The sequence below is a fragment of the Augochlora pura genome, chromosome 7 (genome assembly GCF_028453695.1).
Source record: "Augochlora pura isolate Apur16 chromosome 7, APUR_v2.2.1, whole genome shotgun sequence".
NCBI classification, from domain to species: Eukaryota; Metazoa; Arthropoda; class Insecta; order Hymenoptera; family Halictidae; genus Augochlora; species Augochlora pura.
This window is the reverse complement of record NC_135778.1, coordinates 11,941,579-11,965,604: the sequence shown is the minus strand read 5'-3', so window position 1 is coordinate 11,965,604 and position 24,026 is coordinate 11,941,579. Positions and strand designations below refer to the sequence as shown.

Here is a 24,026-nt window from a genome sequence, read left to right as displayed (position 1 = left end):
AGCCAAATTATACGGGCGGGTATCGCCGCGGGTAAACAGCAGCATAAAACGAGACCAGAAATTTTTCGCAACCGCTGCAGCGTGCAACCGCAGGAGTGACCATCGCGAACTCGGCGCGAACTTTTCCGCGAACATTTTCAATTACCATAGCGTCCGCTGATGGAATCACGTCCCCGTTTCCCGAATCACGGCGGGTTGTGTGTGGCACGACATCAAAGTCGTACGATGTCGCGATTAACGAGCCCGGCGCGGGTCGCGGGGCGATATTCCAAGCGGCCGAGGTCAGAAGCATAACTCCCGGCCGGGAGCGACGCGGCTTCGCTCGCTTTTGATAAATCCAGGCCACGAAGGCGAGCGTAACACATGCTCGCCGGGAGCCCCGTACACCTACAAAGGAGGGGTTGAACGCTCGACCCCCGAGGAGAGAGAGAGAGAGAGAGAGAGAGAGAGGGAGAGAGAGAGAGAGAGAGAGAGAGAGAGAAAGAGAACCAGCCGAGCGGTGCACGCAACTCGAGACGGTGATTCCAAGACTGCCGGGGATGGGTCACGGCTGAGGGGAGGCTAGGTTATCCGTTCCAGGGTCGGAGAAGGGTGCAAAAAGACTTGCGGAGGGCGAGGCCGGGAGAGAAACGGAGGTGAAAGGGCCATGTAAAAGTAGTACTTCCGTTTCTCCAGCCGTCCCGGCGCCGTCGCCGCGAAGGCGGGTCATGCGCCCTCGCGCCGAGACACGCGTTATCTGCCGACTGCGGGGGCTGTTTGTTTTTCCTAAAAGAGACGAAAATGGCTCCCCGGTTCCAACAATACCCATGGAAAACGGTGTTTCGCGCTGCTCGTAGCTCTTACGGAAAGGGTGAATGCGGGGCTCTGGAGACGTAGGGGAAACGCGAACCTTCGTCTTCGGTGTCCTCCGACAAACATTCATTCTAATTTCGCCTATGAGGCATGGGGGTTGGAAAAGGGATAACACCAGGCAGGTGTCCACCTGCTAATTCCGTTGAGTAAATAAAACGCGGCGGGCGTTGTCATAATATGGCAATTACCGGGGGAGCCGCGTAAGCCGGTCGTTTTTGTTTTGTTTGCCGTCCGCGGGCGACGTTTAGCCGAGGCATTTCCGAGTATAACGCGGAGCGAACGTCTTCTCCGGTTTCTTGGATGGGTTATTCCTGGGCTGGGATACGGTTGCGGTGAAATTTCGGGATTTCGATTAGCCGAGGGGTCGGCACCGGAACAGCGGCGGTGGCGGCGGTGGCGGCGGCGGCGGTGGCGGCCGGTGAAAAATAGTAATTCGTAAGTGAGGCTTGATTTATGCCGTAATATCGTGCCGTAATAAGGTGGGGCGCTTAATATGTTTTTCACGAAAGACCCGGCGAGTAATTAATTTACATTCACGCCCGTGGAGGAGGAAAACAAGGCGAGAGAGGAACGGCCGGTGGCGCGGCTGCCTGGCCAGAACCGCCGACCCTCGTACATCGTCATTAATAATAATTGTGGAGTTAACAAAGGCGGGCCGGGGCGGAATTATTAAATCCGGCGAGATAGAAAATCTCGTTGCCGTGCTTTAAGCTGATCCCCCGGCCGCGCCATTTCGCGGCATTCCGCGTCGGCCGCCAAGCCTTGCCATTTCTTTCGCGTGGCACACGTGGCCGGGCGCTGCACGCCCGTCGCGCACTGTCCTTGCTGTTTAATTCGCTTAATGTCTTCTCATCGCTGGCCGAGGCCGGCTAATTTTTAACGAGCCTGGATTCGCGACAACTATCTCGTCCCCCTCTGTTATCGTGTTCTGTGCTCGAAAATTGTTTACAATATATACGACAAATGTCAAGAATTTCTCATTTTATAATCCTTATGGTGGTGCACATGTCCAAACTAGTTTTTATATGTATGAAGGTACAATTGTATGTGGTCAGATACTTCGTCATGTTTTTTGTGATCATCTTAATGAAAAATTTGAGTATGATAAGAATGAAATATGTAAACAATTTCATTATTTTATCATTTATTAAATTACGGAGCACATAATTGACGCTCGAACAGCGAACCTTTCTGACAAAACAATAACTGAGCTTACACAGGATATTTTTATGATTTTATTTATAAAAGTTTTGACTTTTCATTAATGACACTTCTAGACGCGTTAGCTTGTCTATCGTTCTTAATAAAACATTTTCAATCGCTTGTCTGAAACTAGACAGTCAAATAATAATGTTATGTTAAGTGACGCAATTAAGACGACAATTCACGAAACCTGTTTCATATAACATTACACATGTGAAACATAAATATAGAATATATGTTTAGAAATTAAGAAATAGTTTATACAATTACATATAAACACTACTTTAAAGATGGAAAATAGCAATGGCGATTTATTAAAATTTATTGTGTAATAAATTTAATAACAGTGGCTAGAAATTACAATTTTTAAAATTATCTTCAGTGAAAATTTCATTGTAATATCACCAATGCTACAAAATTACAATAACTTGTTACTAAAATCTCCGGAACCGAACCACTGTGCGTCGTGATCGTCGCCACACCGTGAAATATCGACTGTGCGCAGCGAGGCTAATAGATTGTCTTCTATTTACAAATGCCGAGGACTTTTCTTACGCAACTTAAGTCGTCGAAATCAACTTATCCGGCGAGGAATAATGCTTCGGCTGGTCGTCCCCCGGGGAAAGTTCTTGCGGCGATTGTCGGCGCATTCCGCGGCTCCGCCGGAAGCCGTGGCACCCGTTCGACTCGGTGGAAAGTCGTCCCTCGTCCCCGGAGAAAGGAGCGGTTATCAATTTGACAGTGACACGGTTAAGAGAGGAAGAAGGAGGACCAGGTGACGGGAGGGAGAGCAGCGAAGATGCGGCTCGGCCAAGGAGGGGTTGCGAAGGCATTCAATTTCCCTCTTCTCGCGGAAGGAGGGCGGCACACACCCTTCCGTTCGGAGCTGCCACTCCGCGAGAGTTATGGTCGCCGAATGAGTGGCTGGGGCGGGCCAAACGTCGCATAACTTACTTCTTCTTCTCTCGTTCCTCTGCTCTTTTCCAGGATGTCTATAAATACGAGGATCGAACCTGCCTTCCCTGTGCCACCGGGCGACACGAGTTCCTTCGTTGTTCCTGCGTCGTCCTTGCCGGCCTGGCCGAGGGGACCCGCTAACGATTATCGTTTAGATGATAATTTATCGGTCAGAGACCTTCGGCGAATCGCGAGAGCGCCGGTTTTTATGGGGTCTCAATTGTTTACCAGATAGATCTGCTCGTTTCGTATTCCATAGGAAGAACCACTATTTTGTTCGACTTGTTCCTTTATGTCGTTTGTAGGATCGATGGAGGCAACAAACTTTCTTAGCTGAAGACTTTTATCCATTTGTTAGAGAAACGAGGAGATCGAACGCAAAATTTTCTTCTCGTTGAAATAATTCACGTAAACAATTAATGTCACTCCTGCTTCCTTGCCCAGTGTCTAAATTTGATCGAGTTTAATGTGTTCTGATATTTATTAGTTGTCTCTATATATTCTAATTTCTACGATAACAATTAGCTACCTAATTTATTAAAAAGTATTCACGGAGAAAATGATGCTTGTTATTAGTAGAAAGATTAATTAAAATGCAGAAAAACAATAAATGTACCTCCTGTTTCCTTTGAGAGTGTATGAATTTCATCGAGTTTAATGTATACTGATATTAGTTGTCTTTATGTGCTCTAATTTCTACGATAACAAATGGCTATCTAATTTACTGAAAAATGTTCAGGAAGAAAGAGAAGCCTGTTATTAGTAAAAAGATTAATTAAAGTGCAACTCTTTTAAAATCTAAGAAAATAAAACCTGAGAAACCATTAAACTTTAGTAGCACTCTATTCCTTCATATAAAAGTATGGTATCAACAACAAGGATTTATTTTACAATAATCCCTCGAAGGCATTTGTTCGCACCGTAAAAGATCCCATCGAAAAAGAAATAATTTATGGGCTCCCGTGAGACGCGGCAGCCGCAACGTGTTACAGCAATGGACAAGTTCTTGTTCCGTAGAAACTTCCTATTGTTGGGTTTCAGTCCTCATCTTGAAGCATTTGCTCCACTTGGAGGAAACTTCCCGTATTCAAGTTCGTTTGGTGTTCGAGAGAGAGTAAGTCTTTCCTCTGTCGGGGAATAGTAGAGAGTGTGTTATGGCTGCGGCCCGAGTCCCCAGCCACAAGTGGTGTGTCCAATCTCCGGCTTTATTTTTCTTAACTACACTTGAATTACCAAAGCCCGAGGTGTTTGTTCGAAAGCGTCTCGTAATCTCCCAACCGTGTTTTCTTTTCTCCTGGCCGTTTCCTCGCAACGAGGCTACCCTCTAATCAGTCACTCGAAAAATCTTTTCTCTCCCTCGGACGGAGCCTCTCCCTCCTTTTCTACCATTCGCTCTCTAAACAAACCTGCAGTCACTGCAGCGACATTCAACTTAGGATCTGCTCCATTTACGTAATGCTTATTCGAAACCGTTCGGAAGCACGTTTATTTTCAGTGTCATGGTTTGACTACGGTAACATCTGGTGGCCCGGCGCAGACGTGCCCATTGGAATTTGAAATTTCCGAATCATTCGGCCATTATAGTTGGAAGCATCTTGTTGTTACTGTTACAAGATTTTTATCGGTTTGTTATAATATTAGTCTAGAAACGAATGCAGCAACATCTCGACTGATTTTTAGCCAGTTAGTTTGACTAATATACGCTTTATGGAGAAACAGTAATAATATAAGTAGTAACCATTGGCTATTTGTAATTTTAGTAATAATGAAAACACATTCCCAAGTTTCAAGATATTTAGAATATTTTTAGGCCAGGTCAGCGACACTTACTCTGTGTTTAACGAGTATACTCGTCGCTTGATTCTCGCCACACGTGTAGACACTAACTGGTTAAAACGCTTTAAATATTAGTTAATAAGTCATAATTTTCGTATAGAAGATTTTGAAAAAAAGATACAAATATCTTTGACAATCTAATCTATTTTAACTCATCAATTAAATTGAGAGAATCAGTGTTTCAATTTAGAATTTCTCAATTTCCAATCTGAAACAGGAGACACGTTTAAATAAATTAAATAAATTCAAGACGTGTATAGAAGAGAAAAAAAATGACAGTGTAAAAAGACATGAAACACATACACGTACATAACAAAATCATGTCCAAGTTCAGGACTTGCACCGTATTCTGATACGTGTCGATTGATTCCCGACCCGTCCGCTACCTAGCTTCCCAAGCGATTGCGGATACAGGCAATAAAAATGAAATTTCTCGTTGAAAGGATTACCTTGTAGTCGCACAGTGTTAGCGTTCACTGGCCGGCCGCAAGGTGGAGGGGTGGTGGGCGAGGAGGAACGAAAAACCAACGGGGCGAAATTTCATGCGGCAAAAACGGTGTTGTACGCGCGTCGCTTCAACTCCCGGGAACAAGTGCCTCCATGTAGAGAAGTTAATTACCAGAAATAAGCGGCCGTCGAGTCGTGAAGCTTGCATGAGGCTGCGACTTGCCGGAAACCCGCGTGTGTATCTCGTTAAAAATTTATTTACGAGGAGAGAGTTCGCCGCACGGATTAGAACACCCAATTTCGCGAAAAATCCGCGCCCGATAGATACACGTGGAAATCGATCGTTTCTAGTCAGATTGGTATTCGACATTACCTTATCGACAATATTGAATCGTGTATTTGTAGAGCGTATATTTTATACGCTTTTGGCGAATATGGTAATTGAAATACAGAGCGGAGGAAATATCGAAGCTAGTTTACTTTTAGCTTGTAAAAATTATTAGAAAAAGATATTCATTTCTATGTAAACTTTGCTTTGTAATATAATTGATGCAGAATGCTTTTATTTTAAGCAAACATTTATATTACTAGCTTCGTATGATAAGTTAAAAATTAGAAATCATATTGATCTATTTGTACTGCCCTGCTCTAAATTAAATGTAATTTAGTGATAAATTATAATAAATATTTCTTAAAAGTATAGAAACATTTTCTATAAATTATTTTTCAATTTGATTTTGGTTCTTAAGTATAATAAATTGAGCTTGACATCGCAAAGGGTTAATAGACTAGCTATATTTATTAAAACATGTAATTAAAAGTGGTATGAAGATCATCTTACAAAAAAGATAAAAACTTGTCATTACATCCTTGCTCGCATAAAATTTCAAAGAAATTCAGTGTTTAGCGAAACAGCAATGTTTAAATATAAAATTGTGAGTATCTCACGAAGCAACAAATATTGAACGTATAATATGAAATTCTAATAATGAAATTTCTAAAATGAAATTCTAGTAATGAAATTTCTAAAATGAAATTCTAGCAATGATATTTCTAAAATGAAATTTTTAAAATGAAATTTCTATTGTAGATTTATCCATAAATAAAGCAAGCCCTGTTTCATACATTTGACTATGGCCTCTTTTGACAACATCCATTTCACAAGCATCCCCGCAGAATCTTGCATCGGGACGAAGAGAATTATCTCAAGTTTTCGCGATCGTTGGTGGTTACTTTACGACGCGAGACCGTGGTGTATAGTCAGTTCATCGGGCTTTCATTACACGTCTCGAACGCGGCTTCCTCGCAACACGCAGCCCAACCAGCTCACGATTATGGCCGACGCGAGCGGACCCCGGATACGTCGTACAATTCTTGGGCGGCGCGGCTTGGTTGGCAATAATTGCGATACCGTAGCCCGCGTTACCGAGAAACGCTTTTCAATCGGGTAGCCCGAGACGCGCGCGAGAAACATTTTCGACGATCCGAAATTACACGTCTGATTCGGCCGCGGTACGGTCGTGGAACACGCGACCGGGTCGGGCTGTCGCCGCCAGAACCGATCCGCGAATAAAATTCGCTGGAGGGAGGAGGGGGTCGTCAAAGAGGATCCGATTTGTTTACCCCGGCGGGATCAGAATTCCTGGGAATAGGGAAATAATATACGCTCGTTTACCCGGAAACCGTGTTGCGAAAGAAGGGGTTCGCGGTTCGGGAAATTCGATGAATCCAGCCGGGCGGAATGGCGGCGAACGACAGCTGCTTCCTGAATCCGAAAATTGTCAATGACCGTCGACTGACTCGTGGAAATGCACACGGTGTAACTAAAGACTAGCGATTCCTTTTATGGCTTCGAAAGTTTTATTGTTATTTCACTGTCTAGATTTTATCTGTTTTTACCTTTTGTTTCACTATTAGAATGAGAATTAAATTTTGCTAAACATTAGATCCTCCTCATAGTATATGTATAAATAATAACGTATAAATAAAATAACATATAATTAAAATAACATATAAATAATGCATTAAACGGTACTTTTCAAGGAAACATACTTTAGTATGAGTAATTATAATGAATTTGATTAAACAAGATCGAATAAGGAAATACGACATAATTATTCAATATAAGTCTTACTTAAGATTTATATCTAATTTTTAATTACTGACTAATTAATACAGAATAGATACTAATTTTTAGAACAGTTAGGCAAAATAAGAATTGTCTAAACTGCAAGAAACATATGTCAGACGAAAACGTCTTTCCCTCTTTCATTAATTTCAACAAGTCATACACAACAGAAATATATTTCCTAATTCTTCTCATTCATCTGCACTGTTTTAGCCAATTGTGTAATAAACGCGTCAAATCCTGTATGAAAAAATAGTTTTGTCACGGTGCGCCCTAGGAAGTATTCGCAACGGTAACTAAAGCGCGATACGATTAGCGACACGATCATATCGAACAATTGAAACGTACGAATGATAATTACGGTGCTCGCGAACGAAAGAGCACGGCGGAACGAATATGGACGTATATATAATCAAAGCAATTTCCTTTGTTTGCAGCACAATGCATCGCTCCCCTGGGGATGGAATCTGGTGTGATTCCCGATGCAGACATCACAGCGAGCTCGAGTTTCGATAGCGGAAACGTCGGGCCACATCGCGGACGGTGAGTGAATTACCGTGTATTACCGTCTCGTTTATGGAGCGCATTATGCAGATGCGATGCAATACGCATTCGGAAATATGATAAAATTAACCCCTTTGTGAGCAACGCGGAACAGAGATGCAATTTCCCGAAATCAGCGCGCTTCGTTAAGTGACCTATTTGGGGATAAATGGAAGCCCGTTCGCCGGGAAAAGACACTCTGCAAACCCCTCTCTCTATCTCCCCCCCCCCCCCCTCATTCTCTTTGTCTGTCTCTCTGTCTTTCTGTTTCTCTGTCCCTCTGACTAAGTCTCTTTGTCTCTCTCTCTCTTTCTCTTTCTCTCTCTTTCTCCGCGAAAGAACAAACGAATCGTTCCGCGGATTACTAAGAACATTATGGAACGTCACAATCGTTTCAATTAGCTTTCAAAGTTTTTATTAGCTCGCCACCGCACATGGCCACCGCCGCCGACTGAATACCTCAATTTAGGTTCTCGAAACTTTCGTGCCACGCCAGGACGAAACTTTTTCAGAGAATTTTCAAACGTGAATTTTATATTACGCGCGCCGCCGCATAAGTCATTGTCTTTTTTCCTTGGTCCCGTTGGCGTGCGCCCCACCTTCCGCGGCGCGCCGCTATGTCATTGGCTAATTGCTACGAAAGCTGACGAGTAGAAATTAAAATGTGTACGCGTTCGTCTCTATTTGGACGTGGTTCTATAAGGTAATTTCTGGTTAGCCGAAATATGAAGGAAGTGCGCCCCATCTATATTTATGTTTGCGAAAGCAATAACGCTGGTCTACGAAAATTGACGGTGATTCAAATATGCGTCTGTTTTCTGTCTCGTAAGGTTTCAGCAGTAATCAGTCATATTAACACTCCATTTGCAAATATTAATATATCAATTATTAATGTATTAATCTCCATTTGGAGCATTGCTGTTTCAATTTCGAACAGGAAGTTTCGGTAATTCGAAGCGGGATTTTATAAATATATAAGTAAAAGGAACAAACTGATTCCGAATTCGGTGGGTATAAATGAATAAAAATCGTTTGGAATATTCTCTGTGACGAAATTGTGTTTAGCAGTGTAATTGCTGCGAGGACAGGTGAAAACGTTAAAACATCCACATGCTTGACGCAGCATCATCATAGATGATAATGTTGTAAACTTGTTGATTGATAGATCGCTTATTTTAAAATCGCCGGCGATCCATCAATCTACCGAAATCGAAAATTCAAAATAAATTTGTTATCGGTCGGGATAATGCGCGGAGCCCTCTTCTTCCCAAATAGACGAGACGATTTGTCAGAACACCGACGGCCGGGACGTTTTAAAACGGGATGCAGATTGATGTCGGGGCAATTGTGCGATGGTGATCGACGACAGGCGAGAGGAAGAAAACAAAAAGAAAAACCGTCGACCGCAGCGCACGATAACGTTTCTGACTCTGAATGCTTTCTACGGCTTAAACGGATGATCCTCTTCCTGTCCGTCATCCTGTCCACGGCCGAGATAGCTCACGATCGGGACTCGACCGGTCACCGTATTAATCACCCGACTACTAAACTGCACGTCTAATTCGGCCTTCGAGCCGCAATGAGGATTAACGACGCGGCCGTGTCCCGCATGCAGAGCCATTTGTATCGAACGTACCGAACCTCTTACGGCATCGTTAACACAGTCCGCCGCGTATTCTTTGATTATTCGTGCCAGCTAATTACCATTTCACCGTGCAGACAACACAAGTCGAGAACGAGCCGGAGAAGCGAGACATCGTCTAAACACGAGTCCCCGGTGCCGGGTTATGTGCCGGACCACCCGCGTGGTTAACGAACCGGCCGTTCGCGGATCGTCCGCCTCGAGAAAAAAAAGAAGAAAAAAACATATTGTCGCGCGATCCTTAAAATTCCTCGATAACGTTCGATCGTTCTTTCGGGAAGGATTCGCCGGACGAGACGCGTCCGAATCCGAGAGCGGCCCGTGTCCGCCCGGCGTTTTTATGCCCCGCGGCGGAACGTTGAACGAATCCAGAATTATTTACGACCGCATTTTAATCCTGGAAATATTCTATTTGCTGTATAAATAGGTGTTACCCAGCCGCGTTCTGCAGGCAGCCGATGAGATATCGCGGAATTTTACTGCAAATTGAGTCGGGCCGAACGAGAGTTTTATAAAGCCCGGGTGTACGGAATACATGGTATTAGCGTTTTGTTTTTTACGAAAATAAACCGGCAGATACGCGATTACGGCTTTTCCCGCATTTCCACATTTCCACATTTTTATGCAAATGGACCTCGCATACGTAGATTAATACACGAAAACAGAGATCGGATAAAATTTCGAGCGAATTGTTTCACTAGACGAAGATGCCCGTAAAGCCGGCGATAAAGCTTTTTCGAATTTTATTTTAACCCTTTGCACACGAGTGGTGACTTCGATGCACCAACGAGATCGTTACAGCTTCTCCAAAATAATTTTTATATTATGAAAAATTAGATTTCAAAAATTGTTAAAAGTATAACTGTTATTCCTTGTTCATACGCATTAGATACATTTTGTCGTATAAAATGAAAACGCTATATGTCGGAAGAGTTTTTTTAGGATTACAGTTAAAATAGCTTCGAGTGCAAAGGGTTAATATTGTTTACTCGGCTCAGCATCTATAAATATGAAAAACATTATGGTTAAACGTTTGTTAAAATGTATCACGGTAATCGGTTCAGAGTCTAGAATCAACTGAATCGCAGAGGAAGTGCGAAGCTGTTTACCTATTAAGTTTAGGCACGTTAACAAATACTGTTAATCCGTGAATGGTAATTTGCGGTACGACGCGTAAGAAGCTGTCGCGATATTTTCCTTTCGCCATGATCTAAAAGTAAGGAAAGCCTTTTCGATGCAATGCCGATATCGTTGCTCGCGAGCACTCTTTGCAGGCAGACTGTCTAGACCTTCTTCAACGGCACTCCCATGGCTTCCTGATACTGGGGGCTTCCCGGTGAATACCCTATTTACCCCATACGACTCCGTTTACCCTAAAATACGCGTATCTAACTCGTATTACGTGTTCGCTTTCCCCGAGATCCCGAGGACACCATGAAGACGCCCTCGAAGTCAGAATAGCTTTTCAGTTATCCGACCTCGTAGCTTACTTGACCCCTACATAACGCGATTGTTATGCCCGTGACAATTGTCGTGAATCCGTATTACATGCAATTGTAGTTCAGGGAAGGCACTTGAATTAGTGGAAGTGTCGAAAGTTCGCCGACTCTCTTTCGCGATTAGAAGAAATGCATACGTTTAAAGTATTGGTAAATATTACAGTATATTATAAATAGTTGTTAAATACTGATTCTATTTCTTTAGGATTGTAAAATGAACAAATTTTGTCCTCTGGAAGCATGCTCGTAAAGGCTTCATTTAAGAGATATTTACCATTAAAGTTGTAGGACTTAGTAATGTATGCTATCGAAATAATTCAGGATTACCATGCATATTGTTCAAGGAAATTGTTGTATTTATTACTGAAGATGATATAATTATTTTGTTGATCAAAGTCGTTACTTCTAACTTGGATACAACCATTGTACCTATCAATGACGGAAGAAGTAAATTCATTCGTGTCAGGTTCGGAAAACCTAAAGCAAATTGAACTGCGGCGCCATTAAAATTGTTCTAACACCTTCCAAAATTATTTTTATAGACATCACCAAAGCTTAGATTGAATAATTTGTTGAAAGTATAATTGTTATATATGAGTCACGTGACTCAATTTCATAGGCATAGAATAAATTTTGTTATATAAAATATAACCACTAGAAGCCAGAAGAATTATTTTAGATTTGCAGTTGAAATGTCTTCGAGTGCAAAGGGTTAAGCCATTCACGTGGTCTTCTACTATAGCGAGCGGTATAGGCATTCAATTCAAGCCAGAAGTTTTCTTTCGTGTTTAAAGAAAAGTTTGTCACGTTCCCGAATGTCGTGATCAATGGAGCTTTATTTATAGTACAAACAACATGCATTAATAATCTTCGATCTTGAAAATAGACTTATTTTAATGTTATCCATTCTTAACTGAATAATAATTTTAGATGTATATATCTCTTAAAGGAAGCACTTACGAGCATAATTGCAGAAGAAACAATTTGTTTGTTCTTAGTATAATATTTCATTGAATTGATTTCAAAACTGCCATCATTTTATATCATACAAATTAAAAAATGTATCGTATTTTCTTTAGAGATCTTCAAAACTGATATTATTATGTAATTTAGTAATGTAATATTAATTTCATAGTTTAGTGAAACACTTACATTTTTGGTGTAGTATTTATAAGATTTCTATCATAGATACTCGTGCAATTAATTTCCCGGGAAGATAAAATGATGTATTCAAAAGTCTACAATTTCCACGTAGGTAACATTTGTTGAGTATGTTTGCACGTATACGCTTTTGAATATTGTATGCATTTGTGAGAAAAATTAGCAGACGAAGTAGGGAACAGTAAAAACAATTGAAGAACTTCAAATAGTGTTATACTATTTTCAATTTACTAAATTTATTAATGGAGAGTATACATTTTTATTCTTTCTCCGTTTCTAATTTTTATTCTGCAAAAAGATCTACAGTATAATTACTTAGTTTATAGTAATTACTTAATATTCTTAATTCATTAGTAATTACTTACTTTAAACTATAGTTTGATGTGTACTTTTTACGGAATGCCGCAAAAGTTGTTGAAATTATTGATGCCTGCTTACCCAATTCTCTTTCAATTTCGTCGTACAACTTCAACTTCGCATGCATATGACAAAAGAAATCGTATGCAACAAACAGCTCCCACGAGATGCCTAGATTCCAGAATTAGCTGCCAGTTTAAAGGGTACTGAATAATCCGTGCCGATTCAGAACAACGAACAAGTTAATTAGAAACTTCCACTGGAAGTTCGCATACGAGACACAACGCGACACGTCCCACGCCCTTCAAAAGTCAAACAATGTCTTCTCGCCCCAACAAAATAAATTCCGCTACGAAAAGCAATAGAACAACCGGACTCTGGAGCGTCATTCATCATGGCGTCCTGGAGATCCGCACCCGGTCCGTAGTCGACACATTCACGGAAGAACGTGTTCATCAAACGGCCCGGTTGCCGGTGTCGCGGGATCACAAAGAAGAGGGGACACCGGCACTGGCTGGTCGCCGTGAGCAACAAATCATCTCCGACCGGGCGGGGATCGTAAGTCTAAAGACCAGGAATAGCTCTCTCTCGAGTGACTCCCTTCGTTCGCGTTCGACAAACCATTCCTCTCGATAATCGGCCTCTTGGTCTTCGCGGGGCCTCGCTTTCGGCGATTCCGCCGACGTGGCTTCTCGCAGGCTGAAGTCGGCGTAATCGTCCGTTCCGAGATTTATCGTGGAGCAGGGTGGCGTGCGCACGCGCGCGCGCCCACTCTCGCGCTCCGGAATGTCTTTGATGCCTTAGACTGTATCAAAGTGGCAGCCAAGGCAGTTCGAGCTCTCTTAATGGGCTATGAGTTATGGTCCAAGCTGGATACCCTCCCCTTCCCCCCTCTCTGTCGCAGCTCCCTCTTCGCACTGCTATTTACCTTTCTCACTGATCCTCTTTTCCTCTCCTCGTTCGCCTTTTCCGCTTGCTTTTATCTTCGCTTTCTCTCCCTCTCCCTCTCTATCTCTCTCTCTCTCTCTCTCCCTCTCCCTTTTCTCTGCCGTTCTCTTCCGCGATTGGTTTCCTTAAACCGAAAGCTCGCTCCAGGACACCGTCGCCAGCTTTTACTACCGGTCCCCATCAAAACAACACTTAAAATTCTGACACTTCAGAGAGCGCGGTAGCTCATCACTTTATTGCGAACACTTCGCTCGGTACCGGCGGGATTCGTAAATGCCCTGCAATTCTTCGGATAGCAGATCCCCGAAGCTGCATCGCAAGGATAGTCCGGTGTGCGAGCTGCTTGTCGGAGAAGTTAATTTTTATGGCAGATTTTATGGCTTGACAGTTGGAGCACGGTCTGCACTGTCTGGTCGACCGGCCTCGAAAAAATCTGAATTATGTTGTGCTAGTGGTCGCCGCAGCTGACACCCGCGTCACTGGCGAACATTTAGACAGCGTTTCTTTTTCTCGACGTTCTCCTTTTCGTTCGAGAGACGGTTGGATCAACTGTTTCTTTTTAGTAAAGGTTTAGCGTCGCATCAACTACGTTGGTTATTAGCGGGGACTCTAATTGTTTGTTAAACTCGGTTGTAAAGCGAAGTGTGTTTTAGGAAGGCCTTGGGAAATTCCTTTGATGTTGTTAAGGTTGTTCTGTAGGGTGTTTCAGTTGTTTTGGGATTGTTGGATCAACTATTAACATAGGGTTTAAAAATGAATGAATCGAAATTGGTATTTTGGGACATTATAATATATTTATTACGTGGCTCGTAAGACAGGTTCTCACTGAATGGATCTTTATTTATTTATCTCTTCTTTTGCGAGACTGTCGTATCTTTGTAAATGCTTCTGAGAATGTTGAATTCTTCCTGCTCCCGTTATAGTTGAGGATCTAAAATCGATCAATCAGTGCACTAATTTCACAATAATAAAAATATTAGGAATTTATTATATTATATTAGGAATTTATATTAGGAACTTTGGAGCAACTTTTTCAGTCCCAAGTATTTCAGATTCACATTGTTATGCTTGCAGCTCATAATAAGGACAGTAGTGTATCATAATCTTTCCCTGTGTATTATAATTTTCACATAACGAATATTTTCTATAGTGGACAAAATTTGTAGGGAGACACTAATATTCTTCAGAAAAAAGCAATTACTCTGATAATTAAATTAAAAGTCGGTGGAATGTATAAAGGAACAATAAGAAATATAAAAAGAACTTAAAACACAAATAAAACTAATATAAAGGAGGCAGATTATAATACTAAATGATTTCCTCTTATTTATAAAAATGAAAACATTATTTATACATCGTTCGTAAGATCTAGGAAAGATTGAAACATTAGAAGTAATTAATCATAGAGACAGAAACATTAAAAATTAGTACTACGATATTTTTGTTTCTTATAACAATTTTAATTGACAGTCCCTATACAAATTTCGTCCACTGCATAACATCCTCAATAGCTAAATTCCATTACGTCGCGTTAGAGAAGGCGTTTTCAAAGGAATGGTTGCGCTCGCAACGGGAACGCGAACGTAGAAAAATAGTTGAAAAGTGAAAATTGTATATTTTGAAATCATCTCGCGCGAGACCGCGTCGAATTCGTTCCGGCCAGCTTACCAGCTTTTGCTTCTTTACGATTTCGTTTCGCGCTCAAAGGTGTTGCGCACCAGACGTCGGTTTTCTTTGCGATCTTCTCTGTACGGCGCGGCGCTGCTTGAAAAGTAATCTTCGGCAAAACGATTTGGTCGTCGTATATTTTTTCCTTTACTTAAACTTCGAATTGAGTTTCGAACCGTCAGCGCGGCGCGGAGGATTCGATCTGAATTTTGTGTTGCGGCAAATTTTTAACAGCAAGACTGATAAATCGATGATAGAAAAGTCCATCCACGTGTCACCAAACGAGAATTTCCTTATCGTTCGTTTTATACTACGTATTTTATTTCATGCTACTAAACTTCTATACTACCAATAGTACTACCAATTCTACAAAAGAAGTTTTATTAGATATTCTACGAGCGAAATGTATTTTGTTTCGTTGAAATTAACAAGCAGAGATTTTGTTGCAAATAACTGCATTGTGCTTGGTATTCTGTAATATAGATCTTCTTAGAATTTATGTACACATTCTAGGAACAATAATGAAATGCAAATATTGCATACAGCAAGACTGCATATTATCATGGAAATATATGGATACAACCATAACCTTAAATTCTACTTAAGTCAAATCGGCCATGCCGGACGAAATAACCGGTTTCTTATTGTTTATTTTTACATCGTTAAAATTATGAAAAAACGTTCTTATTAAACGATTAAATCATTTCTTATGTTCAAGCTTCTATTATAATAAAAATAGCGAGAAGTCTTGGTAAATTCAATCTTTTCATTCTTGTAAAGCAATACATATTAGTTGCTATTAAAGTTCGACAGCTTTGGTGTGGAATAGTATATTGTTCTATAGTTTAGTGGAAGAGGTACTTACAGCTTCGCGAATATAAAAATAGCTAAATAAATACAAATAAATAGGAATGAAAATAAGCAAATAAATACAAATAAAGACGAATAAAAATAATGCAAATAAATACAAATAAGTACGAATAAAAATAATGCAAATAAATACAGAAAAGTACGGATAAAAATAATGCAAATAGATACAAATAAGATGCAGAATAAAGATAATGCAAATAAATACAAACGAGATACAGAATGAAGATAATGCGAATAAATACAAATAAAATATAAAATAAGATAGAAACAGATTCTATGGAGTCGCGCGCAGTATGTACAACGAGTATCAAAATAATTTCATCGGTGAGCACAGCCGGCAGCGTTGGCTTAAAATCATTCCATCTGGTAACTGCAGTGAAATCAAAAGCGGCAAGCGCATCGGAAATGACGTATGGCATATATCTGCCGGCAAAGCGGTTCGTTAATAATTCATCGCGAAGGAAGAGGTGCCAGGAAGTCTCCGGGAATCGGATCCTCGGGTACGCGCGTTACGCAGGACGGTAGTAAAACATTTATAGGACGAGATACCGGTTAATGAGAAACTAAAATGATAATTAAGCACGGCGAAGTGAGACGTCAAACGGAGAAACGAACCGATTAGCAGCCGAGCCGACCCGGGCCCCTCGGTTTTCTCATCGGATCGGCTGAAAATCACGGCGGCATTCCTATCGCGGGGACCGTTTTTCGCGCGACGATCGCCGGCAGCTTTTTAATGCCGCGGACGAGTCCGCGAAAGGTATGTGCGAATACAATTATTAGCCGGCTCCGAGTGGCTTCCCCGCGCGGCGTTCTCGCGGCGCGGAGCGGAGCGGAGACGCGCGGCGGCGTGCCGGCTCATCTTTAATTCATGACATCCAGTGGCTCGACTCGATCGATAAATTATAATTTCACCCCGTATCGCCCCGGCGCGAGGTGACGGTTATCCGTCAGCCGCGCGGAGGATCACGTATTTATACGATTTCCTTTCTACAACGATGTAACATTTCCGATTATGCTAGTCGTTCTTTTTTTCGCCTTCGTCTTATCGAGAAATTTTTATTGGTACGTCAATTGCTACGTCGATTTTAGAACAGAATTGTATGTCTCTTGCTGGAACGTGTTCCAGGATTCAGAATATTTTCCGAGAATTCTGTGCCAATAGTCGCTGTAATTGCTTTAACGATTAAAGTATTATTAGATGACTGTAACTCTTCGTAAGAAATAAAATATATCTGTCAGGTTTCAGCACAAAATATTTTATCGCTTACTCGAATATTATGTTTGAAGTATTCAAAGGATTAGCTGAGCATCCTGGACGAATAGAACATAATAATAATTTCAACGATTATTAGTATATTTTTTTACTAAATTATTATTAGTAGACTGTGGATCTTGTATACAAACTAAGCAATACATCGTCAACTGCAAAAAGCTATGTATTTTTGAAAAAAATGTATTATTTTATATTCTATGTAACTATTTTTGTCATAAATGCATCAAATCTACAGTCCTACTGAACAGCTGATTACATAAATACCTAATACTATTTTTCTAGCAATGATTTATATTGAGATGGGTAACAATTATTTTTCAAACAGAATCTTTACATATTTATGGCACATTATATGTATAAATGCTATTATATATATACATATTATATATATATACAAATTATGTTTTCACTGAAACGACAGTCTGAAACAGATACGGAGTTGCAGCTCCGAATGCAAACACAAAGACGAGATTTTCTTTCGCGCCGGGTCGTCGCGACGATATCATAAGCCCTCGAGAAAAAGCTCAGAAAAAAAAGGGAGTTCCAATTTCCAACCTCGCCCAGTTCGCAGCGTGTCAGTTCCCAAGAAACGATTCGGCGTTCCACTTTTTTTCCGAGGGAGGGGGGGGGGGGGGGGCTACGTTAAAAAAAGGTTTTTCCTGCAAAGGGAGGGGGGGGAGGGGGGGGGAGAGAGAGAGAGAGAGAAAAATAAACGCCGGTAATCCCAGAGTAAATATTTACCCTTACAGGCTGAGGCAAGAGAGCCACGGAGGCGCCTGGTGCCCGAAGCAGCAGATCACGACGGAGCCACGCGAGTGGCTAGAAATCGATCTTCACACGGTCCACATGATCACCGCCACCGGCACTCAAGGACGCTTCGGCAACGGCGAAGGTGTCGAATTCTCGGAGGCTTACATGCTCGAATATTGGAGGCCGAAGCTCGGGAAATGGGTTCGATACAGAGACGTGCGCGGCGAGGAGGTGAGTTCGTTTCATTGACGCGATAATTGAGAAGCTTACTGCTTAAGAGGTATCAATTACGCCTTTTGCTCGGTTTAACCACCGTCACTCCGTTCACTCCGCCGACGATTCAACCGATTTCTTTTCATTAGAAACTAGAGATGTTCGATTTTCTCCTGTTTTTCTTGCTGCATGTGTCCCTTAACCCTTTGCCGTATTTTAACGAATTCGGCTCGTCATACGGGTTTCTATTAATATCTTGTTAAATATAAATATTATTCCGTTCTTTTAAATCGGAATTAAAGCTTGTCATCGGTATTTAGCCATTTAAATAAATGCAGACTAACGCAATAAATATTTATCCTTTTCCTTCTAAGAAATTATTACAGTAGAAAAAGTGCTCATTCTTGTAACTATGAAGAAAATAGTACGGCTACGGTTTAACCCCTTGCACTACGATGCCTTTCACGCTGCGTTGATTAGCCCTCATTCATACTTAATATTTCTCTTAAGAGGACCAAACAATTTTCCTTTTATTCTATTGTTTTTATACTTACTATTTATACTTTCGTTCATGGACTTTAATCCTTTGCACTAGAATAACGAATCAGATAAAGATTCCATATGAAATCTACTATATGTATATAGTATACTGAATACACTATATAAGAAACAAAAATTATTTGGTCCTATTACGGAAAATATTGAGGACAAGTTAGTGGTAATCAATGCAGCGTGAAAGGAGTCATAGTGCAAAGTGTTAATGACAGAAGAATCAAATTTGGTTTCGATTTAAAAGAGATTAATAATATCCATGTTTAGCAGATCCTGCACGAAGTCTTTGTCACGAGTCCGACTCGTTATAATAATGCAGTGGTTAACCCTCTAACTAGTTTTATTTGTTATGCAGACGTGTCCTAAGAAAGCATAAAAAGGGAAACAAAAAAATAAGAGAATTGTAAATTTAATACTCTTTGCTAAATTTTACAAAATATTTAAGATGCGAATTTTACTTTGTCCGCGGTTGGATGGTTAATTTATTAATTTAACACTAAAGCCACGATGCTCGATAAAAATCGACGTCTCTGCAATTCGTATTTTAAAGTTGTGTTATTACAGAAGTACTTAATATTTATAAACAAAATAATTACATAAATTTCTTATATCCAGCGCACATCTTAATCGCGAAATGTCTAAATAAATTCAGCTTTATCACCTTTATAGCACAGTAGAGATCAGTCACTCTTAATTTTATTAAAAACTTTATTTAAAACTTTTGAGGAACGTACGATAAATTCCAACGCGTCAGAATTAGCGTATTACTCTCTTGGCCAGCGTGGTATCCCGTCTATCTTCTAAGGAATACATCGATGTTAAGTTAAACGGAGTTTATGGCCGAGTAGTTATTTCTCGAACGCAAACAGAAGAGCAGACGTACGACAGGAAGTTGTAAATCACTCTGGCCGTATTTGTTGCTTCAGATAACACGGCGATCTTGTTGAGACAATGTTGTATAGTTCGAAGGAGTTAATGTGATTATGTAAATATAACTATCCTCTGGAATTTTATGCTCTCGTTGGATCGAACGGCGTTGAATTTGCTGGATCCAGTTAAATAAACTTCTATAGTGCTCCGGAATTGTAGTTACATGTGCTGTAGTTTAAAAAAGACAATAACTTATAATTCTATTTAAAAATAGGATACAGAGAACGATTGTTACTTTAAAGATTTTGATAGAATTAATTAAGAGACTTTATTTCTATCGGAATTATTATGAGAAATACATATATACTTCTACTTGCAATAAAATCAGAAATATTTATATAAGAATTCTCGATTTAGTTTCAATATTGTTAAATCAATTATACCAAGAATAATAACGGGATTGCAGTTCTCCTCGAACTTCGATTAAATTGCGCGAATTCGATTGGATTTTCGGTGAGCAGTAAGGCAAAAATAGCCGCGAGAACGTTGGTAATCCACTTACGGTACCATTAGTATAATAAGAGAAACAATGGAGGGATCATTCGACAGTTGATAGGCAGATCGGCTATTAGGGGCGTGCGGGAACCGCGCTCGCCGGATCCCCGTTTAGAAGCTGAAACCGCACAGCGAGGAGGCGCATAATTCAATTCAATTAACCGGTCACAACAATTCACCGGCTCGAAAGATCAACGAGGTTACGTGTAAGCGGAATCTCGCGGTTAAATTTAGTCACGGGCCGCGATACGTCGTGTGTGCGCTGCACGGCGGCGGCGCGGGCATGGCAGCAGCCAACGGCTCGCGCGGATTATTGAGAATGATTTGTAGTTGTGTCCGCAAGTCCGCGGGCCAGTAACTAAACCGTGACGTTAACAAGACGTAAATCTCGGCCGTAATATGCTGGCCGGTCAAAAGTGGTCCGCGGCCGATGCAATTTACCGGAATAGATCGGTAACCGTGAACCTACGACTTTAATTAGCAACACCCAACAATAGGGGCGGGGACCCGTTCATTTATTTTCCCCGGGCGCATATACGTCTCCTACCGCGTTACTCTCGCGAGAATCCGGTGAATCCGCAGCCGACGGACTGACATCGATGAATGAACTGTCCTTCGAGCGTACTACGGCCGGCCACGCGTCCCCGTCGCCAAACTGCTTCTGTCGCTCCGCGATACGCTATTATCGCGCCTAGTACTCTCGCCGCCGAGGCCGCAAATCATTTTGATTTAACGACTTCAGCAAAACTGTTTGGTTCTCGCCGACCGTAAATACTGCGCTGGTTCAAAGAGCTCCGTTGGATTCTGCGAGGAAACGGTTCTGCTCGGTGCATTTGAGAGATTCCTGCTGGCAGAAGTATGGCCGGTAACAGCTATAAAATCGGAGATAAGTATGGCCGAAGGGTGTAGCGAGTTCCGAAGTTCAATTTTTCTTTTGCTTGGATCAAGTGTACAACTTTTACAGACTAAGTCCTATCATCGACAATGTTACAGTCTGTATGGTGCAATGTCTCGGAGATCGATTAGGTAGTCTTTGTGTGGAATAGGAAAATATTTGTTAAATAGGCTATGATGAAATATGTCGTTATATCAGAAAGGCTACTTTAATGAGCAAAACGACATGGATATTTTTAGAAGTAATATGTTAAAACCTGATTCTAATGTTACTGTAGTTTCAAAAGTCATTATAATGGTTTCTATATGTAGTAGACGAACGATGTCAGGGTACATTTAATAATCGCGAAATAATGATTTCAATTTGTTTGATTAGTTCTCTATATATTGAAAATATATCATTCATATCTCTTTTAAATACGTTATAAAATATTTTGTCTAATCACAAGTGCAAAGCGGTTTTTTGTATTAATTAAAAGTGACAATATAACTCTTCATTGGGAACAAGAAACAGGTTAACAGTTTAAGGATGCATTTACTTAACCCAACATAGTTTTTTTTTATATTGTAAATAATTTGTTGGAAAGGTCACAAAGGTTATCTATTTTAATTGTCGCCAAAAGCAGTTTTCAAAAAATGTAACTGTAGCTGTAAGAAATCTAATAAATATTGACATCTGCGGCATTCTTGTCACGCATAACAAATGCATCTCCAATTATAACCTGCTCCGCAATGGCTCCGAATCAATGCATCCGTCAGATTTAACTCTTAGTCAACTGAATAATCGTTCCATAACTGAATGAAGAAATTTGTGCGGCGATCTACATTGTAATTTACTAATTCCATTATGATTTCCACGGTATATGAATATTGAAGAAGTAATGGATACCATATAAGTCTGCCCTGACATTTTCATTCATTGGAATAATACACCGCAATTTTATGAAATCTCTTAGGTATCTGACACGGTCGTTCAAGCGCTGACGCATAAAAACAAGATGTCTAAAAATCAATATCGCGCTTTGAAATCTTGGAACATTCGGCGCGCGCTTTCACCTCATCTAAAATGAGATGTCCGTCGTCTATTTCGTATAGCGCAAGTCGGATCGCGAACGACGACTGTCGCCGTCGCCGTCTAGAAAGGAAAATCTAAATTATACCCTCGAGCGAAAATCGCTGTCAGACATTGCTAGCAATTTTCATTGAATTCCGACGCTCGACGTCCTCTCGTCCAGAAACAGAAACAAATATAAATCATCTCGACTTAGCGACATTGTTTTCAGTTTTCCACGGCTTTATGATTTTCCCCGTTGAGAAGGGGCGCGCGGCGCGAGTAGCGGAAAGGAGCACGTACCCCTAGGTAGAGTTCTAAGGAACTTCCACTATTTCGTGATATTTGTTCTGAAGAGCGACGCCGGAGCCAATATAAGTCATTTCGCTCTGCCGACAATAACATTATTTTCGAGTATTTTTATTTTATTTCCGGCGGACGCGACGCGAACGTTTATTCCGGTGGAACGATCGTGATTCCTGGGAACAGAGAGGATAGAAAAGGTGAGCGAAGAAGGTGAGCGAGTGAGCGAATGAGTCAGAGAGAGAGAAAGAGAGAGGGAGAGAGAGAGAAAAAAAGATGGAGAGGGTGGTAGAAGGAGGAAGGAGGTGAACGTCCAGTCGACGAGGTGGATTTCCTTGGAAGTTAGTACGTGGAGAGAGAGGGTGCTTCGAGCTTATTTGTATAGGAGGGTGGATCAATAAAACGAGAGAAGGGAAAGTCGTCGCGTGCACGCGGGTCAGACGATTTCGACTCACCTACATAGGCGTATACCTGGTTGAATAGCCGGGGTCCTTCGGAACCTACAACGCGCATCCCACGAAGGTCGGATTCGACGAAATTTAACCTCCCTCCTTTGACCGCGTTTCCATTTGCATACCGTCGCGATATAACCTTCACCTCGCGGATGCTTCCTTCACCGTGGCAACCCGCGCGCGGCTCTCCCTTGGATATTCTCAACAATAGTCAGCGAGAATGTTTCTCTAGAGAATGGTTCGTTTCAATTTTCGATATTCGAAACCTTAGTCGGCACCTAAAAGCATTCTCTCGACAGCGTACATTCATTTTTATTTCAATGCGTACCGGAAAGGAGAAAAGCTAAAGGGATAGTTAACTACAATTTATCTAAATAAAGTCTCTGCTTTCGTGCAAAGTGTATTGCGTTGCTATTGCGTGTAGTATAAAATGTCGGATAACCCGTAGAGAAAGGCTAATTATTCTTTTCTCAATTAAACGAATACTTTGTTAATCATACACCGTTTACTTGAACACATTTTTGCAAGCGTTTTGCTTTCTAGAGTTTCGATGGAAAATTACTCTCTCAAGAGAATCGCAATAAAATTCATTGCAACTCGTAATTTTATAAGAAACCTTATATTTTATACTACGTAACCTGAATTCATACGGACTCTCTGCGTTCAATAAAAATCGACAGCTTTTTTCTACTCAGAGAAAATCAAGACGCTAATATAGGATTTATAGATCCGAGGGCTTTAATTGAAACGTCTAATTAAATTCTCAGCCTCGCATCTCTCAATCGAGGAATTAGTATACGGCCGATCGCGCACGTATACAAATACCCATGGTCCATAACGAGCAATTCGACTGTCACGTGTTTACGAGTGACAAATCAATGCCCGACGGTCCCGCCATAAATACGCGGCGTCCAGGTTGTCCACTTGGTATCTCCAATAATTTCCGTTTTAATTACGTACACCGTCTCGGAAAGCGGCGTCGACCGTGAAAAATTAAAAGAA

General features: G+C 41.1%; 1 protein-coding gene across 1 annotated transcript in view; it reads left to right on the top strand.

Moving 5' to 3' along the window:
• LOC144472577 (discoidin domain-containing receptor 2) overlaps positions 1–24,026 on the top strand; it is a 185,828-nt gene that overhangs the window by 143,672 nt on the left and 18,130 nt on the right. Inside the window, exons 3-4 of the mRNA XM_078185791.1 lie at positions 7,861–7,966; positions 18,134–18,365. Of these exons, the coding sequence (XP_078041917.1) occupies positions 7,861–7,966; positions 18,134–18,365 (338 nt within the window). The remainder of the gene's footprint in view (positions 1–7,860; positions 7,967–18,133; positions 18,366–24,026) is intronic.